The 25,713-nt window shown below is 36.2% G+C and overlaps 1 protein-coding gene across 1 annotated transcript in view; it reads left to right on the top strand.

Annotated features, from left to right (window-relative positions):
* CENPE (centromere protein E) overlaps positions 1–25,426 on the top strand; it is a 74,079-nt gene extending 48,653 nt beyond the window's left edge. The window contains exons 41-51 of the mRNA XM_033427836.2: positions 578–681; positions 2,655–2,873; positions 5,067–5,264; positions 5,932–6,135; positions 8,226–8,444; positions 10,514–10,699; positions 16,462–16,574; positions 18,015–18,112; positions 20,044–20,227; positions 21,865–22,151; positions 24,884–25,426. Of these exons, the coding sequence (XP_033283727.2) occupies positions 578–681; positions 2,655–2,873; positions 5,067–5,264; positions 5,932–6,135; positions 8,226–8,444; positions 10,514–10,699; positions 16,462–16,574; positions 18,015–18,112; positions 20,044–20,227; positions 21,865–22,151; positions 24,884–24,978 (1,907 nt within the window). The 3' untranslated portion in view covers positions 24,979–25,426. The remainder of the gene's footprint in view (positions 1–577; positions 682–2,654; positions 2,874–5,066; positions 5,265–5,931; positions 6,136–8,225; positions 8,445–10,513; positions 10,700–16,461; positions 16,575–18,014; positions 18,113–20,043; positions 20,228–21,864; positions 22,152–24,883) is intronic.
* The last annotated feature ends 287 nt before the right edge of the window (positions 25,427–25,713 follow it).

Below are 25,713 nucleotides of genomic sequence, written 5' to 3'. Positions count from 1 at the left end.
ATTTCAGACAGTTGGAAATCACCTTTATGTGGGCTCTAACTAAATTTATAGACTTAATTCATTCAAAAACTATTTATTGAACAATGTTTTATTTTGCACTTTTAATCAGAAATACAAAATATAAACAGAATATGAATTTTCTGTTCCAGGGTGCTGGAAAGAATATATGAACAGGGCTTGGAACACCGTAGGTAGTATACTTGGTTTTGCTAGCATATATGAGTTGGCAGCAGTGATTCTAAGACAGAGATTTGGAAGAGTAGGAACCAGAGATATATCTAAAATCCAATTTGCAACTATAGATAGTAAAGCAACAAATCCTATCTTCAAAAAATATGTGAAGGTTTTCCAATGAGTTGAGGTCACTTTTTCCAGTGAGTTGAGGTCACTCAGCATAAGACTTAGTGTTACTGTTATTCATATTCTGAGCATTTTTAACATTACTTTTGAGTTACATGTGTGATATTTAATTCCATTATTGAAAAGATATAAAAATGTAATCAAAGTATATGACTAGACATTATATGTTACTATAGTTACAGCTGAAGCCTTGCTTATTTCTTTGTATCAAAGCAGAATCAACAGAACCACGGAGAGGTAGTAAAATATGAAAAAAAAATACTGTGTGATGGAAACCAACACCTTATAGAAAGCCTGAGAGAAAAGTGCTTCAGGATAAAAGTAAGTGCTCTCCTGTTAATATTACAAATGATTATTTGTAATACCCTTCCAAAGGCCTAATGTGGAATGAATAGATAATGCTCAATATTTTTCTAAACTTTATAATCTAGTACAAGTATGTATATGTGTACATATATACGTGCATACACCACACACAGAAAACAGAGGAGTTTGTGGTTTTCAGGCCTCACTGGAAAGGTGATGTTTGAGCAAATACCTGAGAAAGGTAAAGGATCAAGCCACACAGGTATACAGGGAAAGAGCAGTATAAGCAGAGGGAACAGCAAGTAGAAAGCTTCTGAGACAGAAGCCTGCCTGGTGGGTTCCAGGAACATCAAGAAGGAGGATAGCCGGTTAGAAGTGAGGTCAGGAGTTAATGGAGAAGAGGCAGGCTGTGGGGCCTTAAGCGGACTTTGGGTTTTGCTGTGAGTAAGACGGAGAATCCCTTGGACAATTTTGAGCACAGAGAGACATGATCTGAGTTACATTTTAAAGGAATGTTATTGAAAATGAGTGGAAGCAGGAGGACCATTTGAAAGACTAATTTCAGTAATCCAGGCAAAGGTGATGGTGGCTCAGCCCAAAGAGGTAGCAGCGGAACTGGTGAGAAGTGTTCGAACTCTGAATACATATTGAGGGTAAAGCCAAGAGGATGTACTCTCACCCCTATTAGAATGCAAAGTCCCTAAAAACTTTGTTATGTTGGTTATGGCTGTATCACTTAGAAAACTTCCTGACAGGAATCAGCATTCAGTATGTGTTTCTTAAAAGTACAAATGAATGACCATACAATGCTGCTCCATGCCATAATGTGATTCATTCTAAGACTAAAGGAAGAATCCCCCCTCCAACATCCCACATTACTGAACATCTATCTAGCTTTTCCTTAAATTATAAAAAAGAGAGCTCGTTCTTGTCAGAAGCCCCTTCTATAATCTAACACCCTGAACTAAACATGTTATTTATTACATGACTGTAGCAACTTGAACTTAATGTGTTCTTCCACCTGTACTCTGACCAAGGGGTCACTTGCCTGGCCTCTCGTCATTTGTGTTGATGGGCCTAGGCTCATTGAATGTCTTCCACATGCAGGCACTGTACTGGGTGCTTTACCTCATGAGATGGGTTTTATTGTTCCATTCATAAACAAACAAACTGAGGCTCAGAGAGGAAGTTTAGTGGTTACCCAAGGTCACATAGGTAGTAAATTAGTAGAATCAGGGTTTGAAACCAGGTCTGACAAAGTGAAACTTGGGCATAGAAGCATTTTTACAAATATAATTTTATTTCCTTTAAACTATAATGTCTATATATTTATAGATTGCATAGATATAGATATTATTTAATATTTGATCCCCTAGGAAACTTTGTGGCAATTATTGTAGTCTTAATTTTGTAGTGGTGAAAATGACTCAGTGTTTCCCCAGTCAGCAAGTGGCAGAGCTAGAACCTGAACACAAACTCTGATAAAAGGTTAGAAAACTTGGATTCTAGGCAGATAATAGAAATATGTGAAGAGGCTCCACCAAGTTGACATATAACTAGTTTGATTCTTAGTCACGTATCTGCTCACTTACGCTGCCTTCTGTACATAGAGGCCAGCATTCAGCCTTGAGCTACAATACATACTAGATTGAATTCACTCACATTTCTCTTCAGACTTTGTAAATAAATGCTCCTTCAAATCATGGATGTTCAAAAGACCAAAAGAAAATGCAGCAAAATGATAACAATGGTTGCTTCTGGTTTTCTTTGTTATATTTGTTTAAATTCTTTTAAATTTCCACAATAATTTCTATAATCCAAAATCAACAATAAGAGTTCGCTTTTGTTTATAAACACAAAGGTCGAAATTTATTTTTCTCCTACAAAAAGTATTAAAGAATTAAGTTTTGTTGCAATTCTAGGGCTGAGACTATTTCTTGTTAAATTAGAATGAATTGGTAAATTGAATAAATTCTAATTTTCTTTAGGAGCTTCTTAAGAGATACTCAGAGATGGATAATCATTATGAGTGCTTAAATAGATTGTCTCTTGACTTGAAGAAGGAAATCGAAACACAAAAAGAGCTTTCAATTAGAGTAAAAGCAAACCTCTCACTTCCATGTCCACAAAGCAAGCAAATTCAAAAACTTCTCACTGCAAACCAAAGATGTTCCATGGAATTTCATAGAGTCATGAAGAAACTTCAGGTACCATCTTTTTTAGTACTATCTTTGTAAATATCATTATAAATTTCTATTACAAACTTTAGTGTTTAAGTCCTGCTTTGAGAGTTGACATACTTGTTATTTAGTGTATTTACTACTGAATTAAAGATTATGTGGGTCTAAGAACAGTGTGTGCAAGATCCTCAATGCACCTAGGACCTGTTTATTCAACAAAACCTGAGCTTTGCCTATGGGCCTAGACACTGTCCAGGTGTTCAGGAGACAAGTATGAATAACATCTCAGGGATCTCATAGTGAGTTAGGCAGACATATAAACAGGTAATAAGTGTAGTGATAGAAGTACATTTAGATTATATGACATACCAAATAAAAAGTTAAGGAAGATAAGACTGTAGTAGAAGACAGACTCAAATGATAAAGCTTGGAGTTCCTTTTGTAAATGAGGCAGAGCCGTTGGACAGTTATTTTAAGGTGGTGGCTGTAGCATGATCAGATTATCATTTTAGATACTTCACTGCAGACAAAGAAGAAATGAGTTTGTGGAGGATAAGCCTAGTGGCAGAGAGAAGAGATAAGAGACAGTTACAGTGGTCCAGATGCGCTATTATGAGCGACTCTACTGCTAGGGAAGGATTCATAGGAATGGGGAGGACAGACGAGATCAAAGAAACATTTGGCAGCTTAACATAGTAGTTGGTGTGATTGGTGGTGGAGGTACAGGAGGGAAGTTTAGATTGAGTCCCAGGATTTGGGCTTAGCCAGGTTTGTGGAGAGTGGTACCATTAACTGAGATAGAGAGGGAAAAGAGATGAGGTGTTTAGTTTGAGATGTTTTGAGGTAGAGAGAGATACCTAAGACAGAACGTCTAAGAAGGGAGACCAAGCAGGCATTTAGTCAAGAGTCTGAGGCTTGTCAGGAGAAAAGTCAGGACTAAAGATAAAGATTTGGGATTCATATAGGTGATAGATTGCACAACATGTGTAAGGTCGCCCAGAAAACATAATAGAGGAATGAGAGTTTGGGGAGATGTTCGGGTAAGATCCAAACTCCAGAAAAGATAGTTCTCCAAGAGACAGTAGCAGAAAAGAGCAACTCATGGGTTCAAGGTTAGAAAAGTCAAAGTGACAGAAAAGAACCAGGCAACAGTGCTATTACTTAAGTCAGTGGAGGAGAGTACGTCAAAGATGAAGTAGTCAAGAGTGGCAGATGCTTCGGTCAGCTAGAATGTGGACTGAAGAGATCTCCTCAACTTGTTGATAATAGAGCTCACTGGTGACATCTGTCAGAGCAGTTTTAGTTGAGTAGTTAAGGAAAAGGCCAAATTATAAGAGTTAAGGAATGGTGGATGTTAAGGAAGTAGGGAGCTGGTATCTGCCCTTCCTAGGTAAATTGCCCCTTACGCCCTGATATTTTTCCACAAACCCTGGCAATCAGATATCCAGAACTTATTGAGGAGATCCATGAAGCGGATGGCTTTCAATATGGCTTTCAAATTATTGTCACCTTGGGCTTCCCTGGTGGCGCAGTGGTTGAGAGTCCGCCTGCCGATGCAGAGGACACGGGTTCGTGCCCCGGTCCGGGAGGATCCCACATGACGCGGAGCAGCTGGGCCCGTGAGCCATGGCCGCTGAGCCTGCGCATCCGGAGCCTGTGCTCCGCAACAGGAGAGGCCCGCGTACCGAAAAAAAAAAAAAAAAAAAAATATTGTCACCTTAAAGCCAAACATCTAAATATGCTTGACAAGTAAATCTTGGGACATGTCATACCCATTTTGGTTACCCAATCAAGGTAGGCAGAAGATGTTGAAAATGAATCTCAGGTATCTAGCTGGGAACTGGGTGATTGATGACATAATTAAAAGGAGGGTAAATAGGCAAAGGTGGGTTTCTAGGGAAAGGAATCATGTGCATTTTATTTATTTATTTATTTTTTTCATTTTAAATCTATTGAATTTGAGGTAACTATAGGACATCCATGAGGTATATCCAGGGGCAAGTCAGAAATATGGAACTAGATGGAGGCCTGGAAGTTATTCTCCCAAGTTGCTGAGAAGAGAAAATTGGGGATAGAGAGAGGCTCTTTCCTTCTCCCTCACTTACCAGAGGATATAGATAATAAGAGATGCCATCCTGCCTCATAGTCTCAGGGGTTTAAAACTTCATCTAAATGTGGTACAAGTTTCATTTCTCAATTTGTTTAATGTTTTTCTTCAAGTATGTTTTAAGCCATGTTACAAAGATAAAGGAAGAACAACATGAATCCATCAGTAAACTTGAAGTGGCTTTTATTGATGAAGTGGAAAAGCAAAATGAACTGCTAATTAAAATACAGCACCTTCAACAAGATTATGACTTACCACCCAGAGAATCAAGGGACCTCAAATTGAGCCAGAGTATGGATCTGCATATTGAGGTACAATTTGTTTAAAATGGGTGTAATTAGATTCCAAGCCTTTTTATCAAGTAGAAAAGTACCTTTTCATATGTTTAGAGTCATTTTTATTTACCAAAAATTAAAAATCAGTTGCAGAATGACAGCTGGCCAGTTGTAAAGAGTGCCAAGTAATAGTCTAGCCTCCTTTCAGAACCCCAAAGATACAGAAAATAGATGTAATATCATCAAGTGGGAATTCATGGAACCCCAGGATAAGTTTCCGAATGCCTTCTAAAACTTCCTAGGTCTGTGACTGGGAGTCAGAAACATTTTTTTTACAACTCTGCATGAAGTGTCCTGCTCTCTCTCAGCAGTAGGAGGCTGGCATTCAATTCCCAAAACCATGTGCAGCCTGTTTTATGCACAGAAAACTACATCCAGAAACAATTCATATTTTGTGATTATTAGTCACAGTTTTATACTTTTGAGGGATTTTAATTCTAACATGCAGATTTGTAGACGTGCCTCCATTATAGGCTATACACCAAAATTTTATTATCAAATAACTAAAGTTTTAAATTAGAATTATATTTACAGTACTTCAAAATATTAAGAATAAGAGTTCAATAAGGTGTTTTCCCCTTTTTATGATATTTAGATTAAAACTTTTCTAATGTTCATGTGATTCAATGCTTATTTTTCTCAGGAAATTCTCAAGGATTTTTCAGAAAGTGATTGCCATAGCATAGAGACTGAATTTCAGCAAGTACTAAGTAATAGAAAAGAAATGACCCGGTTTTTGGAAGAGTGGTTGAATGCTCATTTTGATATAGAAAAGCTTAAAAATGGCATCCAGAAAGAAACTGATAGTATTTTTCAAGTGAATAACTTCTATAATAACAAAATAATTGTAAGTAGTAATTTTCTTGTGCTACCTCATTCTTTTTGTTGTTGTCTGCTTTAATTTTTATACCTCATTTGTAAAAAGACTTAAAGCAACTTAATTTTAAGTATTTTCTTAAAATTTATTTTTATAGGCTTTGTGAAAAAAATTTGACTATGTAAAACATCTTCTGCCTCTAATGTATTATGCTTCCTTAGGATAATTAAATATATATTTATACTTGTAAAGAAGATAACAAAATCTTGGTGTGTAGTAATCAGTTTGTTACACACAGATTTGGAATCTGTGGAATCCGGAATCCTCTTGCAATCCTCCTCTTTCTTTTCTCACTTCTCACTGCTTCTGTAGGAATTGAGCCTTTTCCCCAAGTAGGCTCAGACAAGGTGAGACATGAGCCTGTTTCAGGGCTACAGGCAGCAACTGTAGGAAAGCCCTGGACAAGCCTAGCCAGCTGCTTTATTAATAAGGCCTCACATGCTTTTTGTCTCAGTGGTGTCACTGTCACATGCCCTGATCCTTCAACTTTGATGTTCAAAAATGTGGTTTGTAATCATTGTTCCCAAGGTGATCAGTCCTAGTGGACAGATTCATAAGAACCAACATGGCTTACGACCAGTTTATAGATTTGTTTTACTTTCCACTGCTCAGAATATTCATTCTACTTTCTGAAGTAATCCCTATCTCATATACCTAGTAAAATATGCATTAATCAGAAAGTTGCTTGTTATTATATGTAATTGGAACAAAGGGACCTGGATTAGTATTACAGCTTTTAATATTAGTTTTATATTCCTACATTTGGGTAGCTATTTCCAGACAAAGACTTTAACTTCATCTGGAAACTAAAATCACATTGAAATATAGATAATGTTTAAAAAAAATGTTTTCCTGTGGCTGGATTGTTCATCCATTTGCTGAATACCCTAAGCAAAATAGTAAATGAGCTGTTTTAAAAAAAAAAAAAAGTCCACAGTCAATGGAGAAAACCATAACTGATATTTCTATAAGATAATTTCCATATAATTCCATGTTCTGTAATGTTGAAGGCCCAGTTGTGATTAGAAAGTAGGGATTCCTTCAACAAGGTCCTACTGTTTAGCACAGGGAACTATACTCAATATTTTGTAATAACCTATAAGGGAAAAGAATATGAAAAAAAAGATACATATGTATGTATAACTGAATCACTTTGCTGTACACCTGAAACTAACACAACTTTGTAAATCAATTATACTTCAATAAAAAGGAAAAGAAAAGAAAATAGGGATTCCTGCTGTCGGGATCAGCATGGATCAGCATGGATATGTGGCTTCTTCCAGCACCCTGAAAGAAGGAACTGGTAATTCTGTATGGTGGGAGGTCCATAGTCTAGGGCCATGGAGTGTCCAGGATGCCAGCAAGAACACAGCTAATTTAGGATCCAAGTCTGACAGAATTGCCATAAAACCACAAAGAAATTTATAGGTAAGACCAATAAGGCATCCACGATGAGAGCAAAAAAGTACATCCCTTAGGAATTAGGAAGTAAAAAGATGATATGAATAATTTCAGAGTTAGTTAGGCTTTGATATAAAAGAAGACATTGGTTGATCATTATTCCCTGCACAGAAATACAAGGTTTTCAGATTAATTACCAAAAGTCAGTGAATGATTTTCCCTGGAACCACTGAGGTTTGGAATGAAAATAGCTTGTTGTTAAGTTTATTGGTTATGCTCTGCTGTTAGATGTCAGTTAATGTTTATATATGACATGATATGTGTCATAACATACATAATAACTTTAACCTGCACAATTCTTCGGATTCTTCTTCATACATTAGTACTGATCTAATAAGGTAAGATTATCATCTTGCAAATCAACACGAATGCTCTCCAGCCTTTATTCTTTTATTCTCATCACCAACATCCAACATCGTTTGAAATTTCAGGAACTGACGCAAACCGCAAAGAATGTTCACATTCTTTTAAAGTGCTGTTCTGGAATATTCTGAATAATTTTGGCTTATGCCTTGTCCTAGAAATCTATTATTTTCATAGTGGATTTTTTTTAATGTAATTCATCTTAGAGCTATAATGGTGTTTTTACTATCCAATAGGCTATAATGAATGAATCAACAGAATTCGAAGAAAGAAATGCCACCATAGCCAAAGAATGGGAACATGATCTGAAATCAATGAAAGAGAACAATGAAAAACTGTTTAAAAACTACCAAACTTTGAAGATCTCCCTGACCTCTGGTGCCCTTGTTAATCCTACTACACAAGACAATAAAAATCTTCATGTTACATCAAGAACTACACAACAAGCCACAGAGGTATGTACTTTCTTATGTTTTTCAATTTGCAGCTTCATCAAAGACTTAAAAATGCATTTAACATCTTATATAACATTTATATATAACATGTCTTATATAACATTTCAGAGCAAAATTATAGTATTGAATGTGTTAAGGAACATGGACCATCTTTGTGCCTGTGTGATGGGCTTGTTTTTTAAATATAGTTCTATCGTGGCTATCACTCAACTAATTATGAAGCTAGACATTATATAAGAACTTCCCTTTGGATTATAAAACATAAGTAACTCATAGCTTAATTTGATTACTAGATACGGACACTTAAAGTATTATTACCATACAGTGTAAGTTTCCTAAATCATGTGACTTTCTATTAAAATATAATCTGTGTCTGTATACAGAACTAGTTTAGGGGGAAAGAGCAATTTAGTTTTTCTCTAATTATCATCAGTGTCTTTCATACTGGTTAATGTTATAATCAAGATCAAAATGGAAGAGGCCAAAAATATAACAGATTTCTTAAGCAGATTAACCTGTATCCAAGAATCAGTATATTATTTGAATAATTCAGTTACTTTATTAACTACTCTTACGTGGGACTCTGTAAAGCGAACATGCTATTTTATTTTGTTAGCACACAAAATGACTTAGTAGGGCACCCAAGAGTGTATATAAGTTATACACTTATATAACTTATAATCATTTTTACCAAAGTAAATACTTATAATAAAACATCAACCACTAGTTTAATCACTACCAGTGGAAACTAGAAGGTCACTAGTATACAAGTGATTGATTTGCTGCACTACACTACCTCAGTCAGCTGGCAGAGATAAAATAGCAGAAATTTGAAACCCATCTACCAAAGCAATAAGATAACGAAGCAGAGGGAGATTACGTCTTTAGTGACCCAGGAAGTGCCCTATCGGATAAGAAATAATATGCCACTAGTTTGGTAATTATGCCAAATTAGAGTAGTTTGGTAATGATACAGGAATAGATGACTAGAGTAGTTTGGTAATGATGCAGAAATAGGTAAACAGAGCATTGGAACAGAACAGAGTTCAGCAGCATACTCAGATAAGTATGAGAATTTAGTGTATGATAATGGTAACAGTTAGCTCAGTGGGGAAAAGACGATTTACTTAATGTTTGATTCAGAGCAACCACCTAGCTATCTGCAAAAAAAGTCTGGATTTCTACCCCACTCATGAAACAAAAATAAATTCTGAGTAGGTCAAAAAACACATTTTCCAGGAAAACCTGCATATATATGTATGTGAATAATCTTATAAATATGAACAAATTCAGGTATTTAAATTCCAGTATTTTTGTACTTGGAAAAAACTGGAAATAACCTAAGTGTTCATTAGTGGATGATCTCCACTAATGGATGGATGGATGTATCCATGAAAACAAATATGAGAGATCTATGTGTATCAATAATGGAAAGATCTGAAAAATATATTATTAGATTTTTTTTAATGCAGAACTATATATTTAGTAACTATATATTTATTTCCTACTGTATGTATGACTGTTCTTATGAACTGAATATTCACTTACGCTTAGATACACATAGGAAACTTCTGGAAGGATACACCTGAAAGAGTTTAGTCATTACTTCATTCAGGGTCAGCTAGGGTTCTGAGGTGGGGAAACTTACTCTTCATCAAATGCCTCTGAATTTTTCCATATGCTTGTATTTTTCAAGTTAAAAAGTAGGTAATAAAAATAAAGGAAAAGACATGTATTACTTTAAAGAGCTAATTATCAAATGTACTTTATCTAAGTGGTAATTTAAAATGTAAGTACCTATTTAATATGCTTGGCACCATGCTAACTAGTAAATAAATGCTAAACCTTATAGTGTAAAATGTGGGCATTTTTTAATCCGAAAGACATCAGCTTACAAATAAAAAGAAATACATGTGTAAATTGAGTGACATTGGCTTCTCTTCTTTTCTATCCTTTGTTAGTGAAATCTGTGAAAATTAATTTCTATATATGATTATTTTTGTCTTAAACTTATATACTATGACTCTGTCTATATGGCAGACCTTAAGCATGTGTACTTTTTCTAATAGAAAACTCAAGAGCTGGAAACGTCACTCCATGAAGCTAAAGAAAGCGCTATGCATGAGGAAGGCAAGATTATAAAGATGCAGAAAGAACTTGAGATGACTAATGACATAATAGCAAAACTTCAAGGGCAAGTTAATGAATCAAATGATTGCCTTGAAAAAACAAAAGAAATGATCCAAATACTTCAGGTAATTTAACAAACTTATTTTATAAGTAAAAGGGTTTGTTTGGTTTTTTTTTTTCTTTTACTGTTGAATTTGGCAGATAATCTAGGACTCAGTTTTTACTTCAACTTCCTATTATCTATGAATATCTGAAGTTCAGTACTCAAACTCTTAAGAACCAAGTGACAACTTAGAAATGAAATGCAGGAGTATATTTTCATTCAAGATAATGATTTTTATCTTCCTAGAAAAATTATTTTTAAGAGATATAAATATTATTCTTTATAGTTTAAAATGTCTATTTTTTTATTTTTCAAAAAAAGGCTTCCTATATAAATATTTAACATTCTTTATTAGATAAGTGCATTTTAAAATTCTCTTTTCTTCTGCTTAATCCCTTGTTATTGAGTCCCAGCCTTTCGGCTGACTCTGACCTATTTTCTTTATAAAGAGCAGTAATATAAATCTTTTTGACCATGAATGCCCTTACACAGTTTGCACCCTCATTCATCATATCCTTACCACTCCCTTTTTTTTAGCCCAGCCACTTCTCACACTTGTGCTACTTGAGTCCAGCCCTAATAAGTATTTGTGCTATTCCTGCTCCAGTGTCTCTTCATTGCAGTTAAAATTAGGAATAAGTCAAGGATATCTGTTCTTTCCATTATTTAACATTGTTCTAAAAATTCTGATTCATTCAGTGAGACATGAAACAGAGAGGCAAGAGAAAATAATCTCAGTTTTGTTTTTCAACAATTGTTGGTATAGCTAAAAACCAAGAAAATCAACTGTGAGGCTTTAGAATTTTTGACAGTAGTTTTTTAATATTTCAAATAATTAAATGACCACATTGTTATTCTTTCAACAAATATTTTTGGTTACCTGCTGTGTGTTGGTCATTGTTCTAGATGCCATGTATACAGCAGTGGGAAAAAAAAATAGAAGTTTCTCCCTTCAAGGAGTTTATGTTCTTGTTCAGGAAGACAGAAAATAATGAAGTATATATATGTGTGTCAAATGGTGAAAAGTGCAATGGAAAAAAATTAAGCCAGACAAGGGTACATGGATACTGAGTGAGAGTTGGGGTATAAGGGAAAGAGATGTGACTTTATAAAAGGGCATTGAGGAGAGCCACACCTTTAAGGTGACATGAAGTGATGGGGTGAGTGATGTAGTAGGGAAAGGGCCGTCTAGGCAAAGGAAATAGCAAACACAAAGACTTCAACACAGAAACAGTCTAGACATGTTTAAGAAACCACAAGAAAGCCATTGTCTCCTGAGCAGAGTGAGCAAGAGAATAGAGGTGGGAAATAAGGTAAGAAGTAGCAGAGAATCAACCCATAAAGGGTCTTGCAGACTACTTTGGTTTTTATTCTGGGTGAGATGGGAAATCATCAGAAGATTTTGGCTAAAGGATATTATGGTCTTACTTAATTTTTTAAAAGTTGCCCTCTGAAGATAGAATACAGAAGGGTGCGTTAGTGTGACATGCTAGCTGCTACAGCAAAGGGAACCAAAAATGCAATGGCTCAAATAAGATGGAAGGTTATTTCTCTAACTCATATAAAAGCCTGAATTCCAGGTTGGAGGATGGCTTCATTCCACATGATCAATCAGAGGCCCACATTTCTCCCATCTTGTTTCTCTGCCACACCCTTGGGTCCTGTTTTCATCTTAGTGATTAAAGCCAGGTTTTAAGCTGTCCATGCTTGGGCTCACAGGAAAGGGACAAGATGGAGAAGCTAAAATATCTTAAAATCTCTACTCTCAAAGGCTCTAGCCCAGAAGTGGCACACATCTCTTCCTCTCATATTTCTTGGAGTCAGAGATGATTTCCCTAGTTTTTGGCCTGAACAACTGGAAAAAGGACTTGCCATTTATGGAGATAGAAAAGACTGCCAGAAGAGCAAGTTTGAGACCATGGGAGCAGACTCAGAGTTCACTTTGGAGCACGTTGAATTTGAAATGCCTATTGGGGACACCCAAGCTGAGATATGTCTTAGGCAGTTGGATATGTGAGTCTGAGAGAGAGAGAGAGAGATCTAAATTTGAGGTGTAAGTTTGGGGAATTGTCAGCATATAAAAGTCATGAGACTAGATGGGAGCATGAACAATATGGAGAAGAGATGCGGAGTAACTAAAAGATACTGAGATGGAGCAGGCGTGAGTAAAAGAGAAAGAGGGGCAGGTGGGGGGCAAGAGAGAGTGGTTCTAATTTCCTCACATAAGTGAAGAAAGGGCATAAAGAAAGAGGGAGTGAGCAGCAAACTTCACATTCAGTATAGATTGAACCTATATTATGGAGAGACAAGTATCTTTCCTGCATACCAGAAGTAACCATTTAGATAATATAGCGGAGTCTGGGGGGTCTTGTACAGCACCCTTGGCGAAAGAAAGCAAAATACAGGGTATCCATAAAAATCTTTGTACAGTTTGAATTTTTGAAAAATTTGTTTCTGTGTATTATATAAATATTCTATAAAATACAGTCTTTTGCATGTAACTCAAGAGTTGGCATAATAAAAAAATAAAAAACTATTTACCACTATTTGAAAATACCTATCCAATGTAATGTAGGGTTTATTAATGGAATATGGAAGAAAGTAGTTTGAACAAATGAATCATTAACAATTTCATTTAAGTCTTTATATTTTTCCTCTGTTGTATCTTTACAAATTGTATGTCAAATAGCAGTGAATTTGTTAAAAATTTAAACTGCACTAGAACTTTATGGACATCCTACACAATAGGAAAAAAATCTTATAATGGCCACAGAATCTAAAATAAAGTATTTGAAGACTAAACAAAAGATGAGGAAAACATATATGAAAGGAACAACAGAACTTCAAAGAGTAATGTAGGAGAAAATGTGATTTAAGATTTGAAACTTGCCATTTCCTGTTTTGGAACCTAAATACTGTACATCCATCAGTTTTTCCCAAATTAATTTCTAAATTTGATGTAATTTAATTCATACACAAAGGAATTCTTTTTCTGGTAGAACAAGGAAAGTTTCTTAACAGAATCCATCTAAAATATAGATGATAAATAGATCATGTTAACTAAAAATTGTACTTTCAGTTTATTAGAAAAACTATTTAAGGTGATCGGTATGTCTTGAGTTCAGCTTTCATCACATGCCAAACGTTTGAAATATGGAATTCTTATTGTCTTTCATTTTAAGGCAGTATTTCCAATTTTGATTTTTTTTTACGTAAGAATTATTTTAAACAATGTTATATATGACTAGTTTATTTCATTATATTGTGGTAAAAAGTTACTATAACTTCTGCACTTATAGAATATATTTAAAAAATTTTGATATCATAAATGGATAATTGTTTTTGGAGTTCTTTGAATTTTTAAAACAGTATATAGACAAATAGATCAATGGAATAGAATAGAGGGCACAGAAATAGACCCACACAAATATAGTCAACTGATCTTTGACAAAAGAGCAAAGGCAATTCAGTGGTTCAGTGGAAAAGGATAATCTTATCAACTAATGGTGCTGGACCAATTGCACATTCACAAGCGAAAAAACAAGGCTTGACACAGACCTTACACCTTTCACAAAAATTAACTCAATTGATCATAAACGTAAATATAAAACACAGAACTAGGAAACTCCTAGAAGATGACATAGGAGAAAAACTAGCAGACCTTGGGTTTGGCGATGACTTTTTTAAACACAACACCAAGAACACGATCCGTGAAAGAAAAAATTGATAAGTTGGACTTCATTTAAATTAAAAACATTTGCCCTGTGAAAGTCAAACCATGGATTGGGAGAAAAATGTTTGCAAAACATATCTGATAAAGGACTGTTATCCAGAATATACAAAGAACTCTTAAAACTAAATATAAGAGAACAAACAACCCGATTAAAAAACAGGCCACAGGGCTTCCCTGGTGACCCAGTGGTTGAGAGTCCGCCTGCTGATGCAGGGGACACGGGTTCGTGCCCCGGTCCGGGAAGATCCCACATGCCGTGGAGCGGCTGGGCCCGTGAGCCATGGCTGCTGGGCCTGCGTGTCCGGAACCTGTGCTCCGCAATGGGAGAGGCAGCGACAGTGAGAGGCCCGTGTACCCGCAAAAAACAAAACAAAACAAAACATACAAACAAAAAACAGGCCACAAATCTGAATAGACACCCCACCAAAGAAGACAGACACATGGCAAATAAACATAAGAAAAGATGCTCAACATCATGTTATTACAGAATTGAAAATCAAAATGACAAGAATAACACTACACACCTTTGGTATCTCAAAATACCGTAACAGCCAAAATTCAGAACACTGACAACACTTATTGCTGGTGGGGATGTAGAGCAACAGGAACACTCAGTCATCATGGCAGGATGCAAATAGTACAGCTACTTCGGAGGAAAGTTTGGCAGTTTCTTGGGAAACTGACACCACGTCAGCCAGACACACGCCCAGGGAGTCCCTGATATCAGTGTCTGGTCCAGAAGGCCTGGGTATTGAACTGGTGCTCTGACTGAGCAAACAGTGGCTTCATCTGACCCAGTCATCAACCTCCTTAAGCTGAGCATCTGTCATTTTTAGAAGCTTTGCATCTTTTTAGTCTTTGCTAGTCATTGTGTGTGTACAGATGTTTTGATGGGGGTCGGAGTGGGAAAGCCTAGAGGAATAGAGAGCTCTCTGGGTTCCTAATTTAGATGGGTTTATTTTTGTATTCAATATCTAATAGTATTCCACTGTGTGGCTGTGGTACAGCAATAAAAAGAGCAATTTATTTAGCAGTAATAAGAAGTGAGCTCTCAAGCCACAGAAAGACGTGGAGGAATTTTAAATGCATATTGTTCATTAAAATAAACCAATCCGAAAAGGCTACATACTGGATGATTCCAGCCATATGACATTCTGGAAAAGGCAAAACTAGGGAAACAGTAAAAAGTTCAGGCATTGCCAACAGTTTAAGGGGAGGGAGGGAAGGATGGATAGGTGGAGTGCAGGGGGTTTTTAGGGCAGTGAAACTATTCTGTATGATAGAGCAATGATGAACACATGTCATTATACAAGTGTTAAAACCCATAGAATATACAATACAAACAATAAACCCTGATGTAAACTATGAACTTTAGTTAATAGTAATGTATCAATATTGGCTCATCATTTGTAACAACTATACCACATTAATATGTTTTATAACAGGAGAGTTGGGGCAGGGGGAGGGCACAGTTTATGGGAACTCTGTGTACTCTCTGCTCAATTTTTCCATAAGCCTAAAATTACTTTGAAAATGAAATCTATTCATTAAAAAAAAAGATTTATATATGGATTTTTTTCCCTCTGAGTAGAAAGTAGATATATCACTGGATTGAACCATCTTTGACTACAAAATATCCTCAACTATGCTACATAATACTTTGTGCCTTAAATTCAGTTCCAGTTTGATATTTACATTGCTGTTCTGACATCGTTTTCTTTCATTTTCCTGATTAACCTTCGTCTGCCCATTTCATTGTTTTCAACCTTTGTTTCATTTGTTTAGGTAGATTGTTTTTAAATTGGGAAAAAAAATTGTTCTAAGAAACAAAAGTCATATGTCCTCTAAGTACGTATTAGCTTCCAAGAGCTTCAGATTATACTTCACATCATATCTATTTGTTATTCATTTCAGTGTTAATTCGTGCCTTCCCTGCTTTTTATATATTTGAAGATTGCTGTTTTAAAATGTTTCTACCAGATCAAGGCAGTTAACAACTCTTCAGAACTGCTCTAAAATTATTTTATTTTTCTTTTCTCTAAAAAATTTAGGACAAAGTTGCTTTAGGAGCTAAGCCCTATAAAGAAGAAATTGAGGAGCTCAAAACGAAGCTGGTGAAAATAGACCTAGAGAAGATGAAAAACGCCAAGGACTTTGAAAAGGAGTATGTCTTTGCCTTAATTGAACATGACTTTAAAAGCTTAAATTTCCTTTCAAAACTATATAACTTTCTTTGCATTAGTTAACTTTTTTAAATATGTGAAAATATTGTTATTGCTTTTTAAAAAAATAAATACAAACATTCACAGATTTTAAATCTATTAAATTCTCATTACGTATACAAAGTTTTTAAAATAAGCACAATTCTGATTACTAACACACTATGTCTTTGGATGCTTCTTGCTCAATCATATTTAAAGAGCTTTAAAATATCCTTTTTACGCTTGAAAGTAAATGTTAAGAACCTGTGGTGTATTTAGCAGTTTGACTAAGGTCTCTGTTGGTTCTCTTAATTTTATTTGTTCTTCCCATTGTATTTTTATGAAAAAGTTGTATTTCCTTTTAAATTATAATACCTAATGCCCAAGAGCATATCCTCTTTTTATTGATTTATTTATATATAGTACTATATATGTAATAACGTGCCTCAAGTTCTTTGTGGTATAGCGTAATGAAAAGAACATTAGCCAGTGTCAGGAAACTAAATTAGAAATATGTTGCCTGTAATGAATATATCACCTTACACAAGCTGTTTAATCTCTCTGGGCCTCACATTCATAATCAATAAAAGGATAGGTTTATATTAAAGGATTTCTTAAGATCCCTTCTGGCTCCTAACACTTTTAATTCTTCCTATAAATCTTTAATAAATATTTAATGATGATATCTAATTTTGCCTAAAATGTAGCACTCTGAATCTTCATTCGTTCTAACCAGGCTTCTGGTGATAAGAAGTGAAACTTAGGTCTATTAAGATCTTCATTATAAAAAGCAATTCTACTTATAGAATCGAATCAGCAGATAACTGTCAGCCTCTAAGAAAAGCAGAGTATCATTGCTGATTTATCATTGCTGATTAATGCTTAAGCAAACAGTTCACAAAATGTCTCTACCAGGGAACAATGAGTAGAATTTGACTTTTGACTGTATCACCTTAGACCAGAGCTGCAGCCAGGGTTTGCTTTCCTGACAATGTAGAAAGGAAGCTGCTTTTTGCTTTCATGCTCTGGTAATTGTTGTACCTTCAAGGTATTTCTAGGACCTCATGGTAACATACCAATTATTTATTTTATGGTGCCCCCAGATATAATTTTACACAATATCCGGTTAATAGCTATTGGGCTTGCAGAAATTTTAAAAGAATTGATTTCTCAATGTTAAAAAAAAAATTGCTGCTGCAACAAAACAGAATACTTCCAATTTGGTGGTGTTATAGCTGTGAGGTGCATGATACCAGGAGGGTATCATGAGGGCTCACCTACTGCTACCAGGACATTGTGTTTATGTGATGTGTCTTATTAGAAAATTCTTGACAGCAGTTGTGTTTATTCCTTCATTAAAAATTAGTTTCTGGGCTTTTACATATTTCTATTGTTCTTAATAGAATCGCTTCGACAAAAGCCACTGTGGAATATCAAAAAGAAGTTATAAGGCTATTGAGAGAAAATCTTAGAAGAAATCAACAGGCCCAAGATACCTCAAGTAAGTAGAAAATGCTGATATTTCCCGATCTTTCCATTTTACTTCAATACACTTACATATTTTGAAGACTGCTATTACAGGTATGATAGTCAAAAATAAAGCTAAGTTAATCACTGATTTAGAAAGAACTTTTTTTAGTTCTTTGGCTGCGTTGGGTCTTTGTTGCTGCATGCGGGTCTTTCTCTGGTTGCAGTGCGTGGGCTACTCATTGCGGTGGTTTCTCTTGCTGTGGAGCACAGACTCTAGGCGCACGGGCTTCAGTAGTTGTGGCACGTGGGCTCAGTAGCTGTGGCTCACAGGCTCTAGAGCACAGGCTCAGTAGTTGTGGTGCACGGGTGTAGTTGCTCTGCAGCATGTGGGATCTTCCCAGATCAGGTCTCGAACCCGTGTCCCCTGCATTGGCAGGCGGATTCTTAAACACTGTGCCACCAGGGAAGCCCCAAGAAAAAAGTCTTTTTAAAATGAATTCATTGGGTTCATATTTATCCTGTGACATCTCCTTAGTTTACTGTAATCTTAACTGTCTATCCATTATAGATTTTTAGAAAATACAAATTTTACTTTTGCATAATCAGATCTTTACCTATTGGTGAAGATATCTTCAGCACTGTAAAAGAATGACTTAACTATCAGGGTATAAGTATACTTCCCAATAAAAATACAAGCACATGTCTTAATAGATTGTAACCATGTGCACAGTAAAAATATTATCAGTTCACAGTAAAAATAACTAAATATTATCCTATTTGTTCTTGATACTGAAAATATAGAGTTGATGCATACTTGCAAACTTTTTGAAATTTATCTTAGGAACAGTCTTCAAGTTTAATGATCCAATTTCTGCATATATATCTCTCAAACTATACCTTTTTCTGTATTTCTATCTCTTATATTTCATTTGAAAAGAGAAAATGCTGAACAGTACTTGGGGCAGCTTTGTACAGTAAGACAAGCATTGAACTAGCAGTCAGGGCCAGGCCTCTGAACTGATTGCTCTCACTTAAGGGCTGTGTGAAATCCTGAAGGCAATGTATATAATAAGGATCAAACTAAAAGTTGTGTGTGCAAAGCACACTGAAAATTCTAAAGGTCAAGCAAGTGTAAGATGATATTTGTGTGTAGTATTGTCCACTCATTTAAAAAAAAGAATTAGAGATAGTGTTAAAGATGATCATAGCTCCTATCTGGAAAACTTCAAGGGATAAAAATAGAACTGAGGATTCCTCGTTGTTACAGAAGGGTCAGGATAATTACTCTTGATTTGTAAGTGACTTTCAGGTACATATTGTCCCTGAATTCAGAATAATTCAAAAGGAAATGGACATTGAGTATCTTCCCCACACACACCTTACCCCCCTTTTATAAATCGTCAATGACCCAGTGGATTATTCTATTTCATAAGCACCTCACACTTGTATGCAGTTTTATCTAAAATTTACAGAACAGTTCCTTACGTTACTTTTACACACACAGTGTAGAATACTTAATAATATATGCTCTAATATCATTCTAAGGTTTATCTTGTGAACAGGTATGTGTTGAATACTTGTGATGCACTGAATGACAGGGGTGGACCCCACACACACTGTAGGAGGAAACCCGCCAGGTGATTCTACTGCTCTAGAAGATAGATCAGTGGAGGATAGCTCTGGGGAGGATTGCCACTACTACAGTGGTGGTGAACGATCTCAGCAGGAGTATGAGAGTGGAATTGGTGGGTGGAGAGAAGCAGGAGGATTCGAGAGCTGTTTAGAACTGATGACCAAATAGCCGTGTGAGGTTAAGGGAGAAGGAGGTGGGCAAGGATGACTTCCAGGGAGATGGTGGTGTATTGGTTTTTATAGTGACTTACTACCTTTCATAATGTTTTCTTTATTTCTTTATTTGGAACTACTAAAATTATCACCTGTCTATATTTTTGCCTCCCACAGTGGTATCAGAACATGCTGATCCTCAGCCTTCAAATAAACCCTTCACCTGTGGAGGTGGCAGTGGCATTGTACAAAGCACGAAAGCTCTTATCCTGAAGAGTGAGTATATACGGCTCGAAAAGGAAGTTTCCAAGTTAAAGCAGCAAAATGAACAGCTAATAAAGCAAAAGAATGAGCTGTTAAGGTAAGATCTGCTCACACAATATAGAAATTATACTTACGTCTTACATGTCGGGGAGGATGATATAGACACATACATAAATAGTTTTTTGCAGTTGGCAATCCTTCACACATACGGAGAAAGTAATTTTTAAGTTACATAAAATATGTCTTTTTTAAAAGGCATAAGAATATGGTAGCACCATTCCAGATGTTGGCTATCTGTCAGTTGACCTATTTTTAACTAAGCCAAGAACTAGGAAGTAAAGCAGGATCTTTGAGGGAGCAGCTTAAATACACCACAAGTCCATATACCCAAGCTAATGAGGCTCTTACTCAAGGAGGAACCCCTTAGGTCCATTATCGTAGCCTACTTAGTTTTACTTTAAAAGCAGTTCTGGCAAATTTAATTATTTGGCTTCTACCAATGACTAGAAACTTGTGCTAACCTCTACCAATGAGACGAGGAAAAAAATAGGCATTAAACAAATAATTCCACAAATAACTAATCCTTTGTAATGAGTGCTATCAAGCAAACAGCAACAACGAAAAATAGGACATTATGAAAGAGTATAACACAGAGGGATCAAACCTTTTCTAGGTATGGGGAGGGGTGGTGATCAAGAGATGGACCTTTAAGACTGGATGTGAAAAATGAGTAGAAATTAGGCCAGGTGAAAGGAGAGATGGGTAAGCCTTCCAGGCTGAGGGGACAGCATGTGCACAGGCTTTGAGTCAGGAAGGGTGACCAGCTGGTGGAACTGAAAGACATCCACTGTGGCCAGGGCATAGAGACTGAGACAGTGAAGTGCAAGATGAGATGCCAGAGGTAACTGGTCCAGGTTACACAGGCCCCAAAGGTCATTGGGAGGACGTTTGGGTGGTATCCTAAAACGCAATGGAAGGATTCATTCCACTGGAGGATTTTAAGCCAAGGCCTGCTGAGATCAGATAGCATCACAGTATAGGAGGCCCCAATTTAGGAATCTGTTTATTGTTGTCCAAGCAAAAGATAATTTTGGCATGGACTGGAATGGTGCCAATGCCGATAAAAATAAGGAAACGAATTTGAGAAGTAAGTATGAGGTTGTATCAACAGACTTGGCTCACGTAAAGGAGAGAAAGGCCTCTAGGATGGTTGCCCAGGTTTCTGTCTGGAGAAACTGGATAAATGCTGGTGGCATTTCCTATGAGAAGCAAGACTGTAACTAATCCAGAAAAGTACCGTGAATTATTTCTTTTAAAATAACAAAGGTACATTAGAATCATCTACCCAGACTGATTTACCAAATTATGGCCACAAATTATCAACAGATAAACCTCTGGACGATATCAGTGATTTGTTTAAAAACTTGATGTCATGCTCTGAGCTTTCTTTTCAAAACTCCATGATTTCGGAGGTTTATTACAATTACTTAAACTATACTGACCTCATTTCATTTTCTGAACTGTGGAAACAGTCTAAACAGGAAGCATTAGGTTGAAACTTAACTATAAATATGATTAAATGGTAAATTATAGGTTATGTATATTTTACCACAATTTAAAGCAGTTTTTTTTTTTTAACTTAAACATGAGTACGTTGCAGGAATTGCAGTCTTATGTTCTCCTTTTTTCTCCACCTCCACCCCACCCGCCCCGCCCTGACCCCTCACATTTAAGCAATAATCAGCATCTTTACAATGAGGTCAAAACGTGGAAGGAGAGAACCCTTAAAAGAGAGGCTCACAAAGAAGTAACTTGTGAGAATTCTCCAAAGTCTCCTAAAGTGACTGGAACAGCCTCTAAAAAGAGACAACATATGTCATCTCAGTGCAAGGAAAGGAATTTACAGGATCCTGTGCCAAAGGAATCGCCAAAGTCTTGGTTTTTTGATAGCCGATCAAAGTCTTTGCCAGTACCTTCTCCGGTTCACTATTTTGATAACTCAAGTTTAGGCCTTTGCCCAGGTAGGTAAATATACTGGTTGCTTGGAAATGGGGCGAGGATGGGGGGCAGATAATGGTTGGAACCTCTCTTTAATGTGTGATCCCCACAGGGCAAGTGTAGACAAGAGAGGATGGCGTTGATCAGGCTCACAGTGCACAGACTTCATTGCTGTGTCTGTGGGAGAAAGTTTCTCCAAAGCACAGCTCTGAAGTGCAGTAGTCACTTTTTACCCCAAGTGAAGCCTTTTTTTTTTTTCTTCCCTTTGGTATGTAAAAATTCTACTTGTGAGTCATTGCTTAGCAAATCAAATCTGAAAATAAGATATTATTTCTTTAGAAATGCAAGAAAACAACCCCAAGTGAAGGTTGCCTCTTAAACCCTCAGCTTTCCCCTGGAATGGACAAGCAACTCTCCCAAGGCCATAAAGATACTACCTTATAAACAAAACCAGTTTTACTGAAAAAGATTTTCTTATCAATTCAATGGGCCAGTATTTCCAATAGTATTATATTCATTTTACACAAGCCAGATCATAGACTTGTATCATTTACTTATTCATTTAATCGATCAGAATTTTTTTATTTCAACTCTGTGTCACACATTAGACCCTAATGGTACATTAATAAGCAAAACCAGATATGGTCCCTGCCTTCTTAGAGCTTACAGTCTAACAGGTATAGACAGTAATCAAGTGACCAAAAAAAGTAAAATTCTAGAGTGCAAAAGGCTATGAGACTTACAATAGGTTGTTGTTTTTTAAATATTACAGAAGTCTTCCTTGAAAAAGGGAACTGAGATCTAGGAGGTTAATGTGAGTTAGCTTAACAAAGAGGGGAGGGAAAAGCATTTCAGGCAGATGGGACAGTGACAGCCGCCATCAGGGTAGGAGGAACCACAGTCAGGGGAAGGATTGAAAGAAATATGCTGTGACCAGAGCACAAGGAACACAGGCTTCTGTGGATGTAGTCAGTGAAGCCAAAGAGAGAGCTCAGAGCCAGACATGCAGGACTTTGTAGATAGTGTAAAGGAATTTAAACTTGATCCTGTAGGCATCTAGAGGAAGCTGTTGGAAGACTTTAAACAATAGCAGGGGAACGTGATGACTTGTAAATTTTGAAAACATTACCTCAGATGTTAGGTAACCAACAAATCATAGGAGCAAGAGTTTGACAGTTGCCTGGGCAAGGGTGACAGCATGAACCTGGGCAGGTGCAATGGAGATGGAGAGACGTGGACAGATGGGAGAGATCTGGGGGCAAAATGAGCAGTGCTAGGTGCCTGATCGGATGGACTGGGGTGGAGTCAGGGATCGCCCCCAGCTCTGCGGAGGTGCTATACACAGAGGTGGGGAACATGTCCGGAGAAGCTCTGTAATATGGCGTTTCTCAGTCTTTGTCACCACATAGCATTTATCATGTGCCCACGTGTGTATGGCCACGGCCCTTTGTGACAGTGTATCTGCCTCTCAGAAACACCCTTTTATGCACTTGTAGAAACCTAAAGCAACAAAACTGTACATTAAGAGAGGCAGCTGGCAGAGATCATTTAAAGCTCTGAGCAAAGGTTACCAGGGTTTATGAGAACTCTACTTTGTGACAAAGAAGGAATCAGTCTGTTCTCGTCAACTACACGTCAAAACTGGATCACGTCAGCACTCTGACAGTGCTGTTAGAGATATAGGAAGTAACAACGCAATTTGGGAAAAATTTTGAACTATTCACTTCATTGAACAGTATGTAACAAACATTTGAGGACCTTCCATTAGCTAACACTTCTATGGAACTTTTGCTGTATACACACACACACACACACACACACACACACCATTTTAGAAGGGTCTATTCAAACACTGATAAAGTTTTATAATCACCTATTGATTTTTATCTGACAGTGCCAAAGGCACATGCATAATATGAAGTAATCCAACCTCAAATAAAAATGCTTACGTTTTTTAATCAATACATGGGTCTCTCTGGTACAGTTTTTAAGTAAAATAAAAGAATAGTCTGGGGGGATATATAAATCAAGAACTGACCAATTCAGAATTAAAGGACATAGTCTCAGCTTGAATTAGTAAAATGTCAGTCTAAAAAAATTTTAATTATAAAAGGAAATTTATATTATCTCAACACCTAAGATAATTTCCAAGACCAGTTGTTCTAGATTTACCTTCATGAATATAATAATTTGAAAATAGATATTGTTTATAAACAGATGCAGTTGAAGTGCTTTTTAAAGGCTCAAAGAAAACTTTTTAAAGATGGCTAAATATTCTCTAAAATACATAGTATTTGTACAGCTCACCATTTTTTTTTCCCCCTAAAAATAGGACAAAAGAAAATCTAACTGAGCTAATCTGTGTTTGGTTCACTTTGAATCTCAAATTGATGAATTCCAAATAAGACTTTATTACTTCTTGGTTTTATGTACAATATGGTTTTTCTAACAATTCATCTTATGAGAAAATGGGGAATAAACTTCTTCAACTCTGAAACTAACACACTATTGTGAAACAATCATACTCCAATAAAGTTCTATTAAAAAAAAAAACTTCAACTCTGCTGAAGTGAAATATAGTTTTGTAACAAGCAAAATAATGAACCATGTTTAAGTGCTGTGTTCCCTTCTTCTTACATCTCTTCTTATATCTCTACTCCAAACATCCTTTTCACTTTAGTTGTATTTGGGATTTGTGTATGTTTTTACTAAGATTACTTTTGTTGTTGATTTTTTTTTTTTTTTCCCCTCTCAGTAGAACAAATTGCTGGAGCAGAGACTGTGGATCCCCAGCCAGGTCCTTGGCATGCCTCCTCTGGAAAAGATGTGCCCGAGTGCAAGACTCAGTAGATTACTCTCTGTCACTTTTCTGGGGGCCCAGCGTTCCATGTTTGGAAATGCCTGCGTTTATCCCTGGCAATGATGTCACAGTCCAACTTAATTTCAGTTCAGTTTTCACTTTGCCGGTAGAATTGGAAGGTGAAGGAACGGGATTCATTCCCGTTATTTAGAATGGTGATAGCAATACCTTCTTCTTGAATGTGGCAATCCTTTAGAAGTTGAATAGTTTTATTTATTTATATGTTTTGTAAAGAATAAAGTTATTGAAGGAAATTTCCAATCTTTCCACGTATACATAAAATGTATACTTTTTCATTAATGTAAAGTTATCCACATGTGACTTAGAGAATTCCAAAGCATGATTCATAAATTAATATGAAACATCATTTAATTAACAAAATTACAGACTCCCTTTTTAGTACCTTGAACATTCAATAAACGTTTGCTTAGTTCTGAATGATGGCACCATGTAATATTAACTGATGGTTTCTCGGTGGGGTACTCAGGGTATGTTTGGCTCTCTTCTTGTTTGTTGACTTTCAGAATTTTGCTGTAAAAATACATACATGCATTCCACACTTAAGTTGTTAAGGAATAGCAAGTGATACGACCTCTTCATTTTCTAGGTTTAATCTTCCTTTTGCTGTGATAAGCTACAAAAGCTGTTCCTCACTTTTCAGTGTTTTACCAACCACCCCACTCCCTATGCAAGCACTCTAAATTGGTTGGTTTGTTATTAGACTT

The sequence above is a fragment of the Orcinus orca genome, chromosome 4 (assembly GCF_937001465.1).
Source record: "Orcinus orca chromosome 4, mOrcOrc1.1, whole genome shotgun sequence".
NCBI classification, from domain to species: Eukaryota; Metazoa; Chordata; class Mammalia; order Artiodactyla; family Delphinidae; genus Orcinus; species Orcinus orca.
The sequence above is the reverse complement of the archived record's forward strand: the minus strand, read 5'-3'. Positions and strand labels throughout refer to the sequence as shown.